We start from the raw sequence: 22,353 nt of genomic DNA, 5'->3' as shown, positions 1-22,353 counted from the left end.
CTAAAATGATTAGGGCTTTGGAACGGGTCCCATATGAGGAGAGGTTAAAGAGACTGGGACTTTTCAGTTTAGAAAAGAGGAGGCTGAGGGGGGATATGATAGAGGTCTATAAAATCACGAGTGGTGTGGAGAGGGCGGATAAAGAAAAGTTATTTATTAGTTCCCTAAATAGAAGAACTAGAGGACACCAAATGAAATTAATGGGGAGCAGGTTTAAAACTAATAAAAGAAAGTTGTTCTTGACACAGCGTGTAGTCAACCTGTGGAACTCCTTGCCAGAGGAGGCTGTGAAGGCTAGGACTATAATAGAGTTTAAAGAGAAGCTAGATAATTTCATGGAGGTTAGGTCCATAAAAGGCCATTAGCCAGGGGATAAAATGGTGTCCTTGGCCTCTGTCTGTCAGAGACTGGAGAGGGATGGCAGGAGACAAATCACTTGATCATTGTCTTCAGTCCACCCTCTCTGGGGCACCTGGTGCTGGCCACTGTCGGCAGACAGGATACTGAGCTAGATGGACCTTTGGTCTGACCCAGTACGGCTATTCTTATGTTCTTATGTTCTTATGTTATTCCAAAATAATGGGCATGCTCAGAAGACATGGAATAGCTCCCTCTGGTATTTCGAAATAGCTCTGGAGTGTAGATGTGGCCTAAGAAATATCTGAAGAAAAACTACTTGTGTAACTGACTGCGTGTAGTTGCCAAGAGCAAGGAAAGCTATGAATTGCGATACTTCCAGATTAACCAGGATGAAGAAGACAACTAAATGCACATAGATCCGGAAATATTTTGTACATTAAATTTCCTTCAACAAAATGTGGGGGAGGGAAGAAGTATAGTCAACAGACAAATTGTTCTTTCATCTAAAAACATATGAAGGCTCATCCACTGAAGTATATAGCTCAATAGATAAAATATGCAATTCGAATAAAAATACATCTATGTTCAGAAGACAGAGAAACCAGTTTCACCAAGAAACAGTATTTAAAATTATTTGCGACTGACACTTCTGCTTTGGCTATTTAATAGACTGACTAGTGAATGCCATTGTATAACCAGAAATGTGTGCTATAAAGGATGAAACTATTACATTATGTAAGTTTATTAGTATGTTTTGTGTAGATCGGAAAGAGGTAACCATACATATGACCTTCATCTAAGAAAGAAGAAAAAGAAGAAAAAGCTAAGATGGTATTGAATTCTTGATTGCTATTCAGACTCTTTCCATTAAGGATTTTGTCAATCAGCCTTAGAGAGACCATTCCTTCTGATGACATTAATGGACTTACTGAGTAGTCCTTAGTCATGACTCCGAATATCTTTCTGTATTTGCATATGTCTACACAGCAAGTTATTTCGAAATAACTTTACCAGCATCTGCACAGCCAAACTGCTATTTCGAAATTAAATCGAAATAGCGGAGGGCTTATTTTGAAATAGGTAAACCTCATTTCATGAGGAATTGCACCAATTTCAAAATTGCTATTTTGAAATAAGTGTTGTGTAGATGCTTATTTAGAAACTAGCCAATTAGCCCATCATAAGACGGGATTTTCAAGTCTCTCCTCCACGTCCGTCTTCTCTTCAGAGCCTCCAGTCTCTCACTCCGTCTCTCTCTCACTCTCTCTCTCTCTCTCTCTCTCTCTCCTCCTACTGCCTCCCCCTCTCTCTCTCAGCTCTCCTCTGCCTTCTACCTCTCTGTCCATCTCACTTTCTCTTCTCCCCCCTCCTGCCTCTCACTCTCCCTTTCTCTTCTCCTCCTCCTCCTGCCTCTCATTCTCTCTCCGCTCTCCTCTGTCTCTGTTGGGGATGCACGCTTATCCAGGCCCTGCCGCCTGGGCGTGTACATCACCGCTCCACCACCCGCAGTGGAGCTTGGCAAGGGGGAGCAGGGCGGTGATGTTAACGGCCGGGAGCGGGGCCTGGAGCCGCTGTCATGCCGCACTTCACTGCCCCACCCCCCTTCGCCTCCCGCCGTGGTGCTCAGCTGTGTTCTGCGCCACTAAGCTGGGCCAACACAGAGGAGCAAGTGGGGCAAGTGGCCGTTTGGGTTTCCCCGCAGCGGCTCGGCTGAGTGGCGCAGAACTCAGCCAAGCGCCACGGCGGGAGGTGAAAGGGGGCAGGGCAGTGATGTACATGGCCAGGACCCACTCCCTGGCTGTGTACGTCACTGCCCCGCCCTCATTCCCCTCCCGCCATGGCACTCGGCTGACTTCTGCACCGCTCAGCTGGGCTGCTGCGGGGGCCCAAATGGCTGCTTGTGCCGCTTGCTCCCCCGCCGCAGCCTGGCTGAGCGGTGCAGAAGTCAACTGAGCACCACGACCGGAGGCAACAGCACCCCCTGGAGGCAACTCATAATGCTACAGCGTCACAGACATTGGGCTACTATATATATGATGAGGGCCTCCAGCCCTTCCCAGGGTGCCCTGGTGGCCACTCTGGGCACAACCAAGAAAACTCCCTCCCCAGAGCACTTAAAGGGGTAGACTCTGGCTACAGTGCCTGTGCCAGCTCTAAGCCTGCCAGCCCAGAGCCAGCAGTCGCTGCACCTGACCCAGTGGCCCCAGCATGAGCCAGGCAGCCAGTGCCAGCCAGCCCTCCACCGCTCCCCAGGACCAGTCTGCCAGCTCCCAGGAGCCTGCCAGGGGCCGGAAAAGGCAGGCTCCTGCCTGCTCCAGTGCAGAGATCAGGGACCTAATTCAGATTTGGGAGGATGCCGCCAACATCCATAATCTTTGCACTAAATGGAGGAATGCAACCGTATACAGGTGGATAGCTGCCAGCCTGGCCACCAAAGGCCACATGAGAACCCAGGAGCAGGTTCGTATGAAAATAAAGGAGCTGCGGCAGGCGTATGCCATGGCCACATGGGGCAGCTCCCAATCAGGGGCAGACCCAGACCCCTGCCCCTATTTTGATGCAATGGACTGCATCCTGGAGGGCAGGATAGTCTGTACCTACCAGGTGGTCATCGACCCTGGGGCAGAGCTTGCTGCCTCCTGCTGCTCCAGCCCCTGCTGCCTCCCCAGCTACCACTGCTACTCCCACTCTTTTTCCTCCTGCTGCTTCTTCCTCCCCACCCTCTCCATAACCCCAGGGACACCGAGACCCCTGCACCCACAGTGCTGGGAGACAGTTGGGCTGGCGAGACCCCCAACCCTGAGCCCTGAGCTTCTCCTCCCCCTTCCTCCCCTCTCCCACCTTCTTTCCCTAGTCTCACCTCAGTTTCATTCCCCCCCCCCCCCGCCCCAGTTTTGTTCAATAAACAGGCTTTATTGTAATGAACACGTGTTTTTATTGTACAGCAGGAAGGGAGGGCTACAGAGAGGTAAGTGGGAGGAATGAGGCACAAGCCCCAGTGGGGCACACCAGGGAGACTGTTACTGCCTGCAGACCATGCTGCCAGGCAAGCAGCAACATGTCCAGGAGAAGCACCAGAGTGCCCAGGGGCAGCTCCATGCTGCAGAGTGCTGTGGTGTCTTGAGTGAGGGGAACCACAGCATGCAGAGAAAAAATAGCTTTGCTGTCCCTCAGCGAGGTAGGCAAGCAAGCAGGGAAACCTTAGACCCAGCTGTCTGGGGGTGGAGGAGGGTCCCTTTAAGCATAGGTGTCAGATAGCCTCAGGCAGCAGCCACACAAGGTAACTCCTGACCTGATGCCCTGCAATAACCGGTTCCATCCGGTCTTAAATGCAATTCCGTGTCCTATCAGTGTGGACACGCTATTTTGAAATAAGCTATTTCGAAATCACTCTGTAGTGTAGACATACCCAGAGAGTGTAAAGCTCTGAGCTTTTAGGCTTAATCTTCCAATATACTTGGAAAGAGGAAGGGAAATTTCTATGTATGAATAGTTAATTTCCTAGCTTGGAGCCAAGAGATGAGCTATGCTGGTATATATATTTATGGGGAAATAGTCTTTATCAAAGATGAGAAATTAATAAAAAATTCTTTTGACTAGATTTTTTTATTTTTCAAGTATTTTTGGAACAATTTCTCAAAAAATACATAGTATTAAGTATTTTCAAAATTATTCCTTTCAAAATGATTTTAACATTGTAATGCAGCTTGCTTTTACTACATTTCGGCAATATTTTAGATTGAAAATTTATGCCACATATTACCACTCCATCTCTAACTGAGGCTAAGGATTGACTTCCGATTTCAGCTACAATTTCAAATGTCTGCATTTATCATAACTCAGATCAATACAACAATTCTTCTCAGCTCCATGTTTGCTTTAGCTATATCCATCCTGATGACCGTGTTGTCCATTGGCTAGGCAATAGGAGCCTGGAAACCTAGATTCTTTTCCTATATCATGGGCGGGCAATAATTTGTGATGGGGGGCACTCCAAGATTTTGGGAGGGGTCCGGGGTCTGGGATGTAGGTTGAGTGGAGGGGGTTGGGTGCTCTGGAAAAGTAAGACAGTGCACATCTCTTTTATTGGGCGCTTTCTTGAATGAAGGCTCAAGTGTCTTTTGACATAATAAAGCTAAACATATTATTTTTGGATAGACACCACATAGATTTTTTGGGATGAACATCACTGAATGACATATTTAGGTATGCTGACAACGTGTCTGAGATTGTCTAAAAAGCCATAAAACTGTGGGAACTTTCATAGCTCATTGCCTGTTTGTATCTGCTGGGGGAAAAGTCTGCAGAGGGTATGCAAAAACTCTGTGTATTGCATCCAGAGTCTCTAAATAATAAAATTGATGACTGATGGTTTTAAGCTAATAATAATATAGCCATGGTGTGTGTGTGTAATGTATATATAAATTTGGTCCTTTCTGCCTTTATGAAGGGGGAAAAACCATTTGCAAGTAAACCAACAGTTGTTTCTAGCTACACAGTGGTTTCCTGATGTAACCAGATCTCTTATGAGAAACATTAAATATGTTTAATCAGTCACATTTACAGCTCTTGCAACATAAATTATTAACCATCTCTAACGTTCTAGAATCACCATCCAAAAGACAGAAACAAAGTTACTCTTAAGATAATCAACACTGATTCAGGGCTCATCCTTCCCATTCTATACACTGGAGGCTTTGCATTTGTTTGCTGCTATTAATTTGATTTACTTATTGTGCTGACTGAGTTAAATCTGACCTTAGACACAGAAGAGGTAAACAAATTTAAACCTAGGGTAACTTTGGATAGTGCAATAACAAATTGGAGGGCCTACATGAGGCACAATTTCCATGTGCCTTGAACTTCTTACCCCAGAAATATTCCTGCTGAAATTTCTGGAAGATTTGCCTGTGTAAGGACTGCAGAATGAGTGTTTACAACAGTTTATGAAAATTTCCTAAGATTGTGATGTTCCCATAATACACAAGCAGCAGAGTGAAACCTAGTGGATAGTACACTGAACTTGGACTCATGAGACTGGGGTTCCGTTCCTGGTTCTGTCACTGCCCTGTTAGACATTTCACTGCTCTGATGCTGACCTCCTTTTGTGTAAAAACAAATGCTATATAAGAGCTGGGTGCTAGTTATAGTCTTTCCTCTCCCAGTCTGTGTGATACTAAACCAGACAGGATTACGTGGTAAATCAGCCTTTGCTATGGAAGACACAGGAACGGATGTGCTAATTTATTTATGTAAATATCTCTCTATAGAGAACAGTTTCTGCACAGGCAGTCTTCACCATGTAAACCAAGTTTCATCACATCTGGAAGACGCCTGGAGTGCATCTTCCTGGGATGTGTGGAGGCTCATCAGCCCAGCCATCCATGCAGGTACTTTATGACCCTTGCCACTGAGTGCTCCTTAACCATTAATGGGTTTCCTCCCCAGCAAGGTTGGAACAGCAGTTTTTTGTGAGTGTGTATCTACATTTGACCCGGGAGCGAGGTTCCCTCTAAGCTGTGTGGCAGCATGACTGCACAGCTGCTTGATAAATCCCACCCAGAGGCTCAGGACTGCCACACAGGGAAGGGCACTTCTCTCTCAGCTGCTGTTGCTGTAGTTGGGGCTCATTAAGCAGCTGTGTGACTGTGATGCTGTGCAGCTTAGAAGGAACCTCACCTGAGAGGTGTGATTCCCACCTCACAGAGATATACCTGTGCTAGTTCTGCTTGTGTTGGTGCCTAAAAATAGATGTGTGTAGTCCTGACACACAGTAGTAGTTCGATAGGCTTTATTTTATAGCTTTGTTGCATATAGTTATATAGATTTTGTTTCATAAGCTTTTTTATAGCAGCTGCGAAGTATTAAAATAGATTTTGTATTAAGTATTATAAATTAGTAAGAAATTGGTTTTAGAATAGTTTTTAACTTTGTAAGTCTGTGAGGGTATGTCTACACTGCCACCCTAGTTCAAACTAGGGTGGCTAATGTAGGCATTCGAAGTTGCAAATGAAGCCCGGGATTTAAATATCCCGGGCTTCATTTGCATCTTGCCGGGCGCCTCCATTTTAAATCCCCCTTAGTGGGGACTCCGTGCCCGCGGCTACACGCGGCACAGAGTAGGTAGTTCGAATTAGGCTTTCTAATTCGAACTACCGTTACTCCTATTCTAAAACCAATTTCTTACTAATTTATAATACTTAATACAAAATCTACCTACTCTGTGCCGCGTGTAGCCGCGGGCACGGAGTCCCCACTAAGGGGGATTAAAAAATGGCGGCGCCTGTCAAGATGCAAATGAAGCCCGGGATATTTAAATCCCGGGCTTCATTTGCAACTTTGAATGCCTACATTAGCCACCCTAGTTCGAACTAGGGTGGCAGTGTAGACATACCCTAAGAAATCCTGCCTATTCCTTTGTAAGATAATGTGTTTTCTCTGAAATAAATTGTCTGCTGAGGAATGTGTGACTGTATGAAAACAAGAGACAGTAGATACCAGGTCAGCATGGTTAACAAAAAATAATTGATCCTAAAGCCAAAGCATACACATGTGAACAAGATCTGTGAAAGAGATAAACCAGCTGCAGATATTCACTCCCAAGATATTCATCGAAGTACTGATGGAGCACAACAATGGAAGCAGCCTTGAGGTAAACACCAATTAACAAGTAGATGACTCCAAAATGACACTGGAAAACCCATAGACTAGAGGTGGGCTTGCAACTATAAAAATGGGGTGTGTATCATAGAATCATAGAATCCTAGAACTGGAAGGGACCTCGAGAGGTCATCGAGTCCAGTCCCCTGCCCTCATGGCAGGACCCAGTACTGTGTAGCCAACTTCAGAGCATTGAATCATGACCAACAGAACCTGGCCCTTTCCTCCTGCCCAGCCTAATTGGCCACTAGCTTGGCATGAGCACCAATAAAACTGGTAACTATGGCACCAGCTGCAGGACTTGTGTCCGTGTGTGAATGAATTCATATGCTGATTTCTATGCTGTGTTTGCCATCACGCGGTATATTGTCTTTCCCCCTGGAAAAGATACTGTGTGCTTCTTATAACTTGTGTGCCACATAACCTGGTCAGGGGCCTGGTCTAACCACTTGGGTATGTACACATGAAGTCAGGTTTGATTGTATTTGGGAAGCCAGCTCAGTGGCCACCTGGGCTACAGCAGACCCACTGCTGCTTTCCAGAATTAGGCTGAAGAGCTTGTGCAAGTACAGCTGCATGAGCTGGGAATCTCAAATGGAGACATACTCTGAGGCATCAGCACCAGTCTTGTAATGTCTTTTTCTGCACCAGGGAGGGGGATTTCAGCAGAACTCCCCCTGAGACACAGACGCCTGCACCTGCAGAGAGGACTTCAGCTTTTCTTCCTCTGCAGCGGCAGGGGTAACTCCTATAAGGAGACTGTGTTCTTGGCCTTGCATCCAGGAATGTAGGGCAGGCTTGAGTATTAGCTGCTTAGCATTAGGGAGCCTTTTTTCATAGCCCAAGAAAGGCGTTGCTTTAAAAAGAATAAGACCTATTGTCAACTAAAGCCGAGAAGAAAAATGGAAGGAGGTAAAGCACTGGGTACCTAACATAATGACCAAGTTGATGAGACATTAGTCGCAATGGGAGGGTTAAGAAGAAGCAAATCAGTTCCCCAACTGTTTCAAACCAGCTAATGATCTGTAGAAGGTAAAAATATTTGTCCTCCTGCTCCCTCTCCATTGTGTTCTGCCCTCCTCACAGGCATATTGTCCATGGGCAGCGGCGGATTTAGGGCAGGGCGAGTGGGGCGGCTGCCCCGGGCCCCGCGCTTCCCGAGGCCCCGCGCATGCGCCTTGGCACCATGGCGCATGCGCTATGTCAAAGGGGAGGGGTTCCCGCGAAATTTTGCTGCCCGGGGCCCCGCGGCGCTGCCCCGGGCCCCACGGCACTCTCATCCGCCCCTGTCTATGGGGACCAATATTCAGAGACTTTCAACCACCTCCCTTCACAGATAGACTGCAGGGGGTGGATGCCTGTATGCTTGGCCCTTTCCTGTACGAAGGGAGCCAAATATATTATATTATATTATATTATATTATATTTTATATTATATTATATTATATTATATTATATTACAAATCCTGCTTCTTCCAGCAGTATGTACAGCAGAACCAGTGCAAGATGAGATCAATAAGAAACACATTTTTTTGCAAGCCTACCCATTAAGTTATCTAGAACATATAATCTAAAGAACATTGTAGAGTGTTATATCCTAAGAGCAAAGTTTTAAACTTCATGCTTCTGGAACTAAGATCTGATTAAGTGTGGTATTCGGTGCAAGGTCTTAGACATTCTATTTGCATTATTAACAGCATGATTGATTGTCTCACAACACCCATAAAGAAAACAAGAAACAGTGTAGCACTAAGTTATTATATATTATGAGATCTGGAGTGGCTCAGCCAAGCAGCCACAATGAACCATATAATATTCTCTTATGCATTTTGGTAACTATAACCTGTGAACTCAATTATTAACAACTGCTGCTTTACAAGATACTAAATATCATAGGATTACAGGTGTTTTACCAAGATATTCTTAGGCACTGTGCCACTTGTAGTCTTGTTTTTGTAATTATGCATATCCTTCCTGGGTTAGCATATTTTATTTAATACTTCCCTATTTTACTATTCTTTTAAGTGCAACTATTTTTATGAATTTTTATTAGTAACAAAGGATTTACACTGTATTTCCCAAGACAATTAAATATGTACTGTATTTGCTTTCTGAGAATGGAAGAATAAGAAAACTATAATAAAGCTTTTAATGTAAAACTCATAGATGCTGAGTTCTACCACAAAGACTTATTATGTCAGCCTAAATATTTGTTTTATTTGCAAAGATGAAAAACACAAAGAAGAAAGAAATCCTAATGGGATTTGCTTAACTATTGTAAGTGAGAAGGTCTTCTGTAGTGAAACAATCAAAACGTATACCTGATGTTTCCTAAGCTCATTGAGCTAACAAAATCCTTAAAAAACAATTGTACCATTCTCTACTCTGAAGGTCAGATTGTCACTGGACTTTGCTGGATTTATAAGCTGTGGAGGGAGAGTAGAAGGAATCTTCTCACACAAGGTTCCCCATGCAAGAACCAAGTCCAGCTACTGTTCCTCTGCTATTGTGAGTGTGTGCGCTCAAGGGCAAGAGGAGATGTGAAAAGGAAACAAGGCCATGACTACAGGTGGAGAATGTCTCCAAGGCTCCCATTGTCAAGAACCTTCAGCACGCCATCTTCACAAAGGATGGAGAAAGGCAGAGGGGGCAGTTTTCCCCTTTGTTTTTGCTTCTGGATGTGTTTTCTCTGCTGGGATCCCACAAGAATGTATTCATATTTATATGTTTAAGAAACTGAAGCTCCCTTGTATCAACTAGATTCAAGATTACTCTTCTTTTTTTCTAGAAGATTAATTTAGATCCTCTTGTGCAGAATCCTTTGGAGTACTGTGTCTGATAAACATCCTTCAAGAGCTTTCTTTTCACAGAGAACTATATATTTTCTTGCATTGGCACACATCATTTGACTTGACTTGTAAACAAAGGTATATTATCCTCTGGTAAAACCATTAACTAATGTCTGAGGGAGAACCCTGTGAAACCAACTTCCTATAGGCAAAAACATGCTCTCAAGAGAAATGTGATGTCTTAAAGACATTCTAATAAAGGGAGTTACATGCTCCTCTTATTGTTAAATAACTTTTGGGTTTCTATGTATTAAAAATCCCATGAATAAAAAATGTATTATGAAGAGTTGGTCTCTGAGGAAAATATTGAATACTTGCCGAGTAACCTCTACTCCAGTGGTTTTCAACCTATTTATCTTTATGCACAGCAGCTCTCTGTGTGTTAGGTGGGCTTCATCCACACAATATATTATATAGTAAATGTATGGCCCTGAGGATGCTACATGGGCCGCAGCTGTATACTAATTAGGCCATAAACAGGCTGTAGGTTGACAGCCACTGCTCCATTCTCTTCTGAAATCTCTAGAATCTATCTGTTTTCAATGAAATTAGTAGAGCAAACAGAGTTTAACAATGTTTGTACATACTGGATCAATGAAAAAGAGAATAAAAAATGATTCATTAAACTCATTGCACAAATCTAAATGCAGAGTTAAGGCTAACATTTCTGGGTGGGAGGCTATGCCTATGTAATTTTTAAACACAAAGCAGGAACCCAGGTTGAGACTTTAAAGCAATTTTAAGCTGCACATTCTTTAGCGCTAAGATGCATTGTTCAATTACTACCTAACAGAGTGGCCAAGTAATGCACCCTCACTGTGCTGATCTTGTCCCTGCTGCCATAGCAACCTGTTGGTTCAGGACTGAATGCTGGGATCATGCTTAGAAGGGAGATTGCAGCTCAGATAAATTTTGTTCAGCAAACGCTGATGGAGAAACACAACAGATGTTACTTTTATAAGCTACTGTGTGCTGTCATTTAACAAATGAAGCAAAAATCAAACTTTAATTTCCAGTGACAAGTAAATAGTGTGATTTGTTTATTATTTTATAATTGCTTTTGGAGGCATGGAGAAAAATCCTAATATAGCACCTTTGAGATACAAGAAGTGACACAAGATGTTGGCTTTCACATGTGACCTTAATATCAATCCACAGCCTCTGTGTGTATAGATTTTAAAACCTCAGGCACTAGTTATTTTAATATGAGAAAGGGTGCCTACATGCTTTCTATGAACATGTCATAAGGTATGGGGCAGCCCTACAATTGAAAAATATAGTGTTCTGGGGCCTGATCCAAACCCTTCAATCTTCAGTTGGTTTGCATCTGATCTCTAAACAATACAGAACTCAGTTTTCATGCTACCTAGTTTATCTTTATTGTTTTATTGAGTCTCCCTTCCTAGGAGAAAGGTCCATTCAGGTTCTACATGTGGCCCACAAACCTCCCTTAGACTCCCCGCCACTCCCATGCCTCTTTATAGCTGTGGACCTTGCACTTACCTTACCCCTTCCCACTCAGAATTTCTGCAGCACTGTGAATCAGCTGATTCGTGGTGTTCAAGCTCTGAGAAGGAGGTAGAGGAGCGGAGACTAAGTTGGGGTCCAGACTGTGAGTCACAGCAAGCAGAGGATTCCAGGTGGTGACACAACCCTTCACTGCAAGGATGTTACAGTGGTGTGATCAAACAGGGTGTACACACCACTTGCTGTTTTAACAGAGATTTATGTTTTAAGTACTGGTAAACGAGTATTAAGTGAGTTCACGTATAAGAGGTAAACCCAAAGTTACTACACGAAAATAAAATTAAAATACACTGTCCAGCGGCTAAGACAACAAACTGCAGCCTAAGTTCAAGGTAAATTTCTTACCAGTTTTCTTCTTTACAGTCATTACTGACATTCTCTCAGTCAGGACCTTCCACAGAAGTAGAAAGGTGCTGGTTCCCTTTGTCTGTCTGGCTATCTCTACACTACAAAGAAAAGTCAGAAAAAGATACGCAAATTGTGAACTGCAATTTGCATATCGTTTTCTGCTTTTCTTTCGGAAGAGGCTTTTCTGAAATTTGGTGTCTACATGGCACCAAATTTCAGAAAAACCTCTTCTTTCCACACATCCCTGCTTCCTCATACAATGAAGTTACCAGGGATGGTGAAAGAGTACGTCGGCTTTCCTGAATTTTTTTTTGGAAAAGTGGACACATTCCTTGAATGCGGCAGTGTAGACATAGCCTCTGTGTGAAAGACCTTTGCTTATGCAGGTGTCTCACCTATATTTGGTTCCCAGGGACTTCAACTCCTGAGGCCGCAGGACCCAGCTTGCAAGAGCTCCTTGGTCTGGTCCATGATGGAGGCCAAGATGTCGTCTTCGCTATCCACTGTTCTGTCCCAGACTCAAGATGCCCTCATGTCGTTTCTCCTACCTGTGCACTTTCCTGCCCCTGCTGCGTCGCACATCAGTGAGGCTTTCACTGGTTATGGTCACAACTTTGTTTAAGTTCACTGGAGACAGGTAAACAGCTGCCTTCCCTGAAGACTGAGTGAAAACCCGTTTCTCCCTTTGGTCACAAACTTTAGGGAATAATAGCAGTGAGCATTCATAAGCCCTATAGTACATATATTTTTCAGTGATATTAGTCAGCAGTGTGTCACTAGCTGTCAGAGAAATCCTTTCTTGATGCATTGTTGTAATAACGTATACAATCAAGTTGAATAAATTACTTATCAGATTCAGACCCCTTTGTCTTTTTGGTCGAGTAAAACATTAAAATGTACTCTCAGATAAAGTTCCCTTTCTCTGCCAGGGAAGAGCGAGAGACCCTCCCTCCCCCCCAATGCGGTCTGGTGAAGACTTCCTCCCCAGCTGCTGATAAGTGTCTTTAGCGTGGCCCTATGTTAGCTTGATGATTTTGTTTGCCTTGTAGGTAGTAAATGCACTTTCATTGTCTCCCCCTTATGACTAGGCTCATCAACCAACCAAGTACCCATTCCATTATCTATGGTAGATTGGGTTTATGCATTACTTGCCAGACATATATTCAGAACATAAGTCCAGCACTTATCCATAACTCAGTGTACACACTGAATACATATACGATGCATGATCACTGAGTTGTTAGTTTTCCAGGTACATGACATTATTTACCTACGGACTATGACAAAAGTGAATTGGTGGTAGTAATTACTCAAGGCCTGACAGCTACAACTGATACAGACTAGTGAATGACAACTGAGTGTTTGTGTCACAGCCTCAAAACCAGAATGTTAATTGTCTTTATAACAACGTATGGTGTAGATTGCTGAAGACCTGGGATTAGAAAACAAAAGGCTTTGCTAATGAGAGCTGGGGAAGGCTAGCTATGGCAGTTGTGAAGCCTTACACTGCTGGTTGCTTGGGTTTACTTGGTTTTGTATTGCTCCCAGCAAACTAAGCCAAGGGAGAAACAATGGCAAGCTGGGACAAAGGGAAGCGAGTTCAGGAGTGCACAGTGGGCCCACCAAGTCCAGAACCCAGACTGAATGCCAGGGGATGTAGTCACAGGGTGGTGGACATCTTTAAAGCCTGGTCTACACTAGAACTTCACCATGAATTTACTCCTCCCACCATGGTTGCTTATCTAAGTGATGCGGTCACACTACCAAGCCTGTTGTTCCACCCTATGGGACGCAGGTGAAAGGAGTCCCGTAAGTACCCACGGCGGATTTTTGGACCTTGCGGACACCAGAAGCATAGGCCCTCCTGCCAGGCTCTCCAGGGTGCTTCCTTGTTCCATGAATCCCAGGTAGGGTCCATCTATGTGGACACGCTACCTCAGAGAACATTCAAATCCTGGCCAAAGTGGGGACGCGGCCCTTGTCTTCTCAGCATCGTGTGCCCGTCATAGTAGATTCAAGCTTATCTCATAGTGTAGACAAGCCCTTAGGGATTGGCTTGTTTTGGTCTTGCTTTGAATGGGAATTAGCTTTATTGTTGTCTTTTTGGGAAAGTTGGGATGCTTATTTACAGCAGGTGAAAATTGGCAACCCATTCCTCACCTTTTTAATAATAAAGAACATGTTTCTTTATTGTCACTCTACTTGTGCTGAACATTGTGTGGCTTATTTCCACTGAAATAGTTGACTGGGGCTTAGTTCCACTGAAATATTTATATGCTAGAAAAGTTTCACGGGGAAGGATAGCTCAGTGGCTTGCATGTTGGCATGCTAAACCCAGGGTTGTGAGTTCAATCCTTGCAGAGACTGTTTAAGGATTTGGGGCAAAAATTTGTCAGGGATGGTAGTTGGTCTTGCTCTGCAGGCAAGGAGACTGGACTAGATGACCTTTCAAGATCCCTTCCACTTCTAGGAAATAGGATATCTCATTTAATTTAATTTTCTGTTATGAGGAAAATAAGTTTTACAGCAGGCAAAATATGGAATTGCACAGTATTGCATATAGTCTAATGAGATGATGTCTTCCGGAAATTTTTAAGCTGAACTTTAATATGAAAGTGGCAGTATTCAATCATTCTGTAGTTTAGCATTTATCTCAAAGTATGCAAAACAAGATCAGCATTTACTGAAGACAGCCCTTTATGTCCTTGGGAAGCAACCTGAATGTTATTATTTATAAAAAAATGTCAAGCAGTAGTGTAGTTCTTAACTTGAAAAAAAATTATAGTTTCTTCCAGCTGAATCAAAATTTGAGAATTAGTGCCTCAGCCAATTAGGTAACTAAAAACAAACAAAAAAAATCTGTAACATCAATTGTTTTCAGAAAGTAAAGTCATTGCTGCCATAAGGAAGTATATCTCTATCAACAGCAATTGGAGTTATGCCATCTTATTCCTTGGTGAATTTGGCTCATTATGGTATTTTTTTCAATTTTTGTGCTTATATTTTTAGACATAACATTTTTTTTAAATCCAGTCCCAAGCAAATCCAGACAGAATATTTTTTTAAAATCCAGCCCAAAGCAAAGACTGCAGTGGAATCCTTAATAAACTGCACTTGAACAGGATGATGAGAATTAAAAGGTAATAAGAGTTTCTCTCTGCAGCGTCTGTGTAGTATCTTTATTAGATATTTTGTGATGGACACCTGCTAAAACCCATACCACACCACACCCATTGGCCATAAGAAGCACTCAGATGCTTAAGAATGTGGGCAGAACCTTACTTAGGTGTCAGTTCTGGAAATACTTTAACTAAACTTATGACTTAGTCCAATTTCTTCCTCCCCCCATCCTCCCTCAAAAAGCAGTGGCCATCCCATATACAATCGGCATTTGGAGGAACAAAACCTTAGAATTTCTGAAAGTTTTTAACAAGAACTGGAGAACTTTAAGGAGTCCGGGTCTATATTTACCTATTACATTCTTCCTTGACAATAACATAAGCCACGAAAATCATTTGTCAGCCATTTGCCTTACCATGAGCCTAATTAATGGAATAAACTTCCATGCAAAGTGGAGGTCATGAATAACCAAAACTTTTTTAAACTGTAAGGAAAAGGGTCATAATTTTTATGAACACATCAAACATATAAAGAAGGAGTCCCTATTCATTGTGCTATCATAGTCAAAAAACTAAATTATCTTAGTTCAGACCTGTGGGTTAACTCCTGATAGCAACATATGAAAGAAATCATGAAATTTATGGTATTTTGAAATTCTTCATTGAAGAACCTACTTCCCAGCACTTTACTTTTCCTTATTGGATGCATAGTCCTCATGACAAGTTTGGGTTTCCTTGGTTTCATATAGTTTAAAGACTTCTAGTACAATGTGTCTTTTCTGCTGAATAGATCAGCCTCCTATAGAGCCATAACCAATCATCTTATGTGACCAGATTGTCAAAGGATTCCATGAAGCCTCAACTCCAAATTATATCAGGAAAACTGCAACTAATCAGCATCTTCATTAATCAGGCCAGTACGTGACTGTGGAGCCCAGAAACATTTTCTGCTGAATGATAATATTCCTAGTTTTGATTCATTTTTAGAAATTAATTTTCAAATGTTTTCGCCTAAAAATCAGTCTATCAACTGTCATAAAGAAGCACAGTCTATTGTCCAGAAATAATATTTATTCATCAACAATAAAACACAGAATAGAAAAAGCCTTGTAAATAAAACTATATATATGCTGTATTTTTATTCAGTACTCCACAAAAACACTACAGACAGTAACAAAATAATCGAATTAATTTAGAAAACTTCAAATATGATAGCACTGTTCATTTATCATGTTTTATCAACAATGCAATGGTCATTTGTTTACATATTACATTTTTACTTAAATTTGTAATCTTGCTTCTTAAAACTATGGAACCAAATGTTACTTGATCCAAGACTTATAACATATATGTATATCCATAAACAATAACAACTCTTAGAAATTTATGCAGTCTGTTCAACGGTAACTGCAAGTTGTTTGGGGGAGGAAACATAACTGAATTGGTGTAAAAACCAAAACACTGAAGAAAAATTATATTTGGGGTAACAATTACATATTTTCCATTGCCCGTTTAGTAATGTGATCTCTTCCTTTTTCTGATTGCTCCTGGTTTAGGTACTCCAGCACCTTTACCAGCATATCTTCATCCAGAAACTTCCTGTTTTGTGTGTCGTCGTTCTCCGGGGCCATGGACAGCCTTTTGCTGAGTGAAGTGAGTTTTTCAGATTCTTGTGGTCCCAGCTGATTTAAATGTTCTTTAATTGCTTGCTCAAGCTGGTCATCATCCTGTAGTTCATTTTCAGAGGAAACTGGGCCGGGAACACGTTTCAGCTGATTTGTATTGATAATTTCAGGGTATTTTGCCAACATCTTTGCCAAGTAATCAGCTAGTTCTTCATCTTTCTCATTTAGTTTTTCATATTCCATTTGTCTTCTTTCCAAATCATTAATCCAAGTAGCTTTAGGAAATTGATGTCCTTTAGGTCTTCTAGGGATGTAGGAAAGTCTTGGCAAACTGTTCTCGTCATTAAGCTGATTTATAAAGTAGGAGGCTTTCTGATTAGCTAAACTACCAGTCCCTAAAAGATTGACAATATCTTCAATATTAAGATCTTCGGGCAGTATTTCTGGCATAACATTAAGTGGCTGCTTCATGTAACCATTTTTATGGTTCATTTTATTTTTAAATACATCTGTGCGGTCTAGATTAGTTTCAGAGATGTCATCATCCAGCTCTTCTGGGAGCTCTGGCTCCTGTTCTGTCTCTACCCTGTCACTCTGATGTTGCTTTTCTCCAGTTTTCAACATGTCTAGTAAATCCTCTGGAGGGATTTGTAAATTCCTTGAAATTTCTATTAGTTGAGATATAGACTGAGGATCAAGTTTTTCCAAAAATGTACCTGCCCTTTTTTCTTCATTTCCAGTCCTTAACCTCCCATTTCCAGCATCGCTCATCAGCCTCTTCAGATAATAATTAATTAACTTTGTAATGTCATCAGACATTTGATCTTTACTGTCTCTCCTCATATCATTGTCCAGGAAGCCTTGCTTCCCTGACCTATTCATTTCATCATCAATCTCTTCTTCACTTTTATCAATTTCCTCTTTATGATCTTTTATCTCTTCTTGCGTTTGGCTTTCCACTTTTTCCTCTATTGGATTCCAGTCTTCTCCTCCCACTACATCTTCATAAGCAATATTATTCACTTTATATACATCATCTTCATCTTCTGTGTACAATTTCTGGTCCTCATCCACTTTCTCTTTTTTGTGATTACTTGGTCCTGTCATCTTCCCCAGCTCCTGAAAGACTGATTCCAAAGTAGCAAGACTTTGGGGTGTGTACTGTTCTTCTACTATTTCATTGGTCCGCTTGAAAGGACTGTCTCTTGAACTTTCTTCATCATGTACATGTGGCATTTTGACAAGTTTATGACGTCTCTCAGGCCACTTATAAGCCTCATAATCATCACTCATATCTGCTGGGAAGTTATCTGAACTCACAGCATATGGTTTATTTTCTTTTGATCCAACCTTTGACTCTTTTTCTGTTTGCCTCAAGGCTTCCAACATTGACCTAACCCACTGGGACTCATCTTCTGTCAAAGAATCTCTTATATTATCTGATAGATGACTCTGATCTTTGCTTTCCTTCTGCTGCAGAAGGAATGGGGCTCCTTGATAGAAATTATAATCTGGGCCATTTTCTTCCTTGTTAGCTTGTTTGTGGAGATTTTCTATATATTCCAAGGCTTTGACCATATCTGGGCTTGGAAGCCTTTGTAAATTTTTCACTAAGTAGTCTGGGTCTTTCTGAAGCAGCTGATAGTGTTGGATTGAAGCTGCTTCAACACAACAGATTAGGACAAAGAAAAAAGTGAAAGAGGATGCTGCTCCATGCCAGCACATTTTAGCACATGCCATGTTTGAAATCTTGCCTTAAAAAAAAAAAAAAGGACAGTTAACATACAGAGATAAAATTTGAAAATTATGAAGCAAAAGCAAATTTGAGATTACTGCTTTGAACTGGACCTCATGGTATTAATAAAATCTTTATGGTTTTATTAATTATGAAAAGCCAATATAACTCCCTTTATGGCAGTCCGAAAATGATAGTGAGAATTTGTTAGTCTTTCAGGTCTTTGGCACCTATTGGTTTGCAATGGTAAAACCATTTTATCTTTAGTGTGAACTTTTTATCTGCCAAAGAATAAAGTTAATTTATAAATATAGGTGCCAAAAGAAGAAAATCCAGATCCTACATAGTTTATTTTATATGCATCCAGTATGTAGATACTGATTTGAGCATCAGCATTTGAAAATTTGGCCTAAAATATTAGGACAAGCTTAAAGATAAACTGTTCATTGAATCCTGGTGCCCATTTGTCCAGTCTGCTACACTAACTCTGCTGAAAGATTTTGTTCCAGGTTAATTCTAATGTAATAGTGTGGACAATCTGGCCAATAAAATCATGAGGTTTACTTGTCTCAGTATTGTAAATATATTAAAATATTCTCCTATGCTGGTTTTCAAAAATATTATTAATATCCAAGTTTGTTAATTTTTCCATAGGCAGCAAGGAAAACTAAGCCCCTTTGTTCTGGTTAATTTATTTGGTCCCTTAAGGGTGTCATGTTCATAGCCTCCTAAATCACTCTTTTGTAAATGGAAGTGGTCAGGCAGAGACTGAATGGCAATTTCTTCTGTGGTAGCTAAACTGTATTTCATTTTTGTTTTGAAATGAAGATGGGCATTTTGTCATTCACTTCAAGGCAGTAGAATGGATACACATGTGGAATCTTTGCATTACAAACCAAATTCTCTGATGGGTAAAAGCCTTATGAGTTAGTCATATATAAGCATCACAGTCATGTCACTGCAACATATGAAAATATTTCTATAAAGGGTCCAATCCTACAAGGTGCTGGGTATCCTCACCACCTACTGATGTTAAAGACTCCACTCCCAGGAGATGCTTAGCATCTCATGGGAATGGGCTGTAACAAATACTACCCTCTGATTTTACCCAATTCAATTATATTATTCTATGAGTCATGAATAAATATAGTAGATGAAAAAAAACCCCACCCTTAGCTTAATTGACTTAGTTCGTTTCATTCACTTTCCCCATGAGCCTATGGAAAACATCCTGTTGAGATGTCAGTGACTCATACTACTAGGCCAACATACATAGACTAGAATTTACCTATGTCTGTAAGTAAAAAAAAAAATTACTGTAGGTATGTTCACTTCAATTCACTCACAGGGTTTCCATTCAGATGATTATTGTAGTTTGTCATAAAATAAGTTGACAAAGTAAAGCAAATGAAATAAGTTCAGTTACCCAAAATTACTTTTTTCCCTCTATGCATTCAACAAATTAATTTTGAATATCAAATACTTTCCCTGGTCAACTATTAATACACCAGACTGGATTATTTTAGAGAAGTCAATAATACAGTCTCTTTTTGTCCTTATACAAAAGCAAGAGAACCCCATACCTTTTGTTATGGAAAAGGCTTTGGTTTTGAAAGAGATAAAATCAGTCAAAAACAAAACAAAACAAAACAAAAACCTGCATAGTTACAATTTTTATGTTGATGCCTAAAGTTGCAATAGAATGAAGCTAATATTTTTCAATGGAGAAGCTGTATATTGTTTAACCATTAACTTATTAATAAATAGAATATTGTGCATTTTCAATAGCCGAAAAATTATTTAATAATGATAGATATAGCTCTTCCTGGTAAGAAGTCTGCTAAAATCCTTCCTCTGATGAAGATGATTGTTTCAGCCTCTGACAGTACATACAATTCATGTACTGTAGTGTAAAACTCAGGAAAATTAAGTAAAATCATGGAAGAGAGATCCAGAGGCAAAGTGTAGACAGGCATTTTATTCCAAAATATTTCATTTTGAGAATTGACACCTTATTAATTCCTTTCTGAATATTTCAGATGAACTTCGTTCAGGATTAGTTTCACTTCCAATTTATTTATACATGATATTTGAAATATTTTAAAATATTATTTGGATATAATTTGTTTTATACCTCTAAAACTAGATTATTTGATTACCTTAGGTAGAGGAAAAGGTTTTCTCACCAGTCTTCAGACCTTTAACTTATAAATATGAAAAAATATAATACATTTTTTCATGACTTCACATCTAGAAAAAGCATTCTCTATTATTTATCACTTTTAAAGCACATTACTATAAAACAGCTTTTTTCCTAAAGGTTGTAGAATGGTGGTGCCGGTCTTGGTGGATTAATGTATTTATCTTTATTGTAAAATCTGTCCAGTTAGCATCCAACAAAGAGAGAAGTAATCTCTTATTTGGACTCTTATTCTTTAAATTAGATAGTCACTGTTTGTAAAATGAGGTGTTTGAGTTCTCAGTGTAATATGCATTGTCAAAGGAAAGGAAGAGTGACAGTGGGGAGTCTTCTGAGAACAGGCAAACAACCAAAAACAAAATTCCCTTTCTGGGGTGTTTCCATGGCAGCAGTAATATTTCCCACTGAGCCCCTTCCTGTAGATTCACATATTGCTCTAATGGGAATATAATATCTCCAATTACAATTTTGCATAAAAACTCATAATCTTTTCTATGGAACTCACACATAATGCATAATGCTCTGTGAACTACAGCAGAAATCTCTATGAGATTGTCCATAAGGAAAATATGAAAATGCAATATATCCTCTTTATCATTCGTATATTTCTGAGCAATTAACATTGATTGCAGTCAATTAGCATTCTTAAGAGTTTGTCTTAGTGCTAATATACAAATGAGGGTTTATATTAATTTAATTTCAGTATTTTGCAAATCAAGTGGTTTCTGAATTGGAATACTGATTGTTTAAATGTGTGAAAGACTAATTGAACTGAACATGTATCCAAGGCAACCTCTTATTTTACACATGTCAGTGAACCACTGAGAATGAATGAAATTACAAAGAGAAACATCAAATGATGTTTTCCCTTCAGAGAACAAATAAAGCTGATGTCAAATTGTAATTACCAGCTGTAGAACCATTAACTTTCCCCACTTATTCAATATTTTAATTATTCCCTTTTAAATATTTTTAAAACCAGATTTAAATCCATATGTATTTTTAAATAATAGGTAAGAGGGATAAAAAAGAGAACGATTCAGCCACCTGGGAAGCACTATTTCTATGCTAACTGAAGTGCATCAGGTTGTCATTGTGGTCCCTAATTTTACTGGTTTCCCAGTGTAGCATGGAATGGGAAAAGCTTTGAACAAAGAACATTACATTTAATCTCCAAAAGTACAAAGGAAAACGCTCCCTTACCTGTATGACTTAGAGAGCAGAGTGAACCCAAAGCATGGTCTTCCTTGTCTTTTTGCGATGAGTTTGTGGACTGTTTTCAGCACTAGGACAGCTCCCTCTGCTTATACTGTACATCACCTGACTCTGCACTGCCACATTGACGTCACCTCACCCAGTCACAAACCACAAGCACAGCAGAGCAGTTGAGAGAATGCTGGAGAAAAATAATAGTTTGGGCTATTTTTGAGTTAATTTTTCTGTACAATTATGCCCCCTGTCTGCCTCTAGAAAACACTACAAGCTTCATAACATCCTAAAGCCTCAAAGCCAAAGAGACTCTCTGAATAACAGAGACTTAAATCACTGGGGGAAAACCCTCAACAAAAGTAAAAAGAGCCACAAAAACCATTCTGCAATCTGCACACAATTAATAAACAGCATTGTTAATTTCAACTCTCGGCACTCTTTTTGAGAATACCAGCCAGCATAGCTAACAGATGATTTTCCCAATCTAACACAATAATACATGCTTCAGTTTATAAGTTTATATGTTCAATATTCACCTACCTTAGCTTTTAGCCTGTGTACAGCCCCCGCCGTGTACCCATTGCAAAGAGTCCACATTACGGTTTCCAGTTTAATTTCAATAGGCCCACACTGGTGTAGGATTATATAGCAAAGAAACGTAGCTAATACATACATTTTATAAACTGTCCCCCAAACATTAGGACACAGTTTAGCATGTGCC

The 22,353-nt window shown here is 40.6% G+C and overlaps 1 protein-coding gene across 1 annotated transcript; it reads right to left on the bottom strand.

Moving 5' to 3' along the window:
* Window positions 1–16,213: 16,213 nt before the first annotated feature.
* SCG2 (secretogranin II) lies at window positions 16,214–21,743 on the bottom strand. Its single transcript, XM_006131937.5, has 2 exons — window positions 21,627–21,743; window positions 16,214–18,242 (listed from the first exon to the last, which is right to left on the bottom strand). Exon 2 carries the CDS (start codon window positions 18,226–18,228, stop codon window positions 16,354–16,356), a length of 1,875 nt encoding a protein of 624 aa, XP_006131999.3. The 5' UTR covers window positions 18,229–18,242; window positions 21,627–21,743; the 3' UTR covers window positions 16,214–16,353.
* Window positions 21,744–22,353: the final 610 nt, after the last annotated feature.

This window comes from Pelodiscus sinensis, chromosome 10, assembly GCF_052426305.1.
Source record: "Pelodiscus sinensis isolate ZL-2025 chromosome 10, ASM5242630v1, whole genome shotgun sequence".
NCBI classification, from domain to species: domain Eukaryota; kingdom Metazoa; phylum Chordata; order Testudines; family Trionychidae; genus Pelodiscus; species Pelodiscus sinensis.
This window is presented reverse-complemented; position numbering and strand designations above follow the sequence as displayed.

What these genes read in the sequence shown, in the direction of transcription:
- SCG2 (XM_006131937.5), bottom strand. Translation starts at nt 18,228, where the DNA reads ATGGCATGTGCTAAAATGTGCTGGCATGGAGCAGCATCCTCTTTCACT.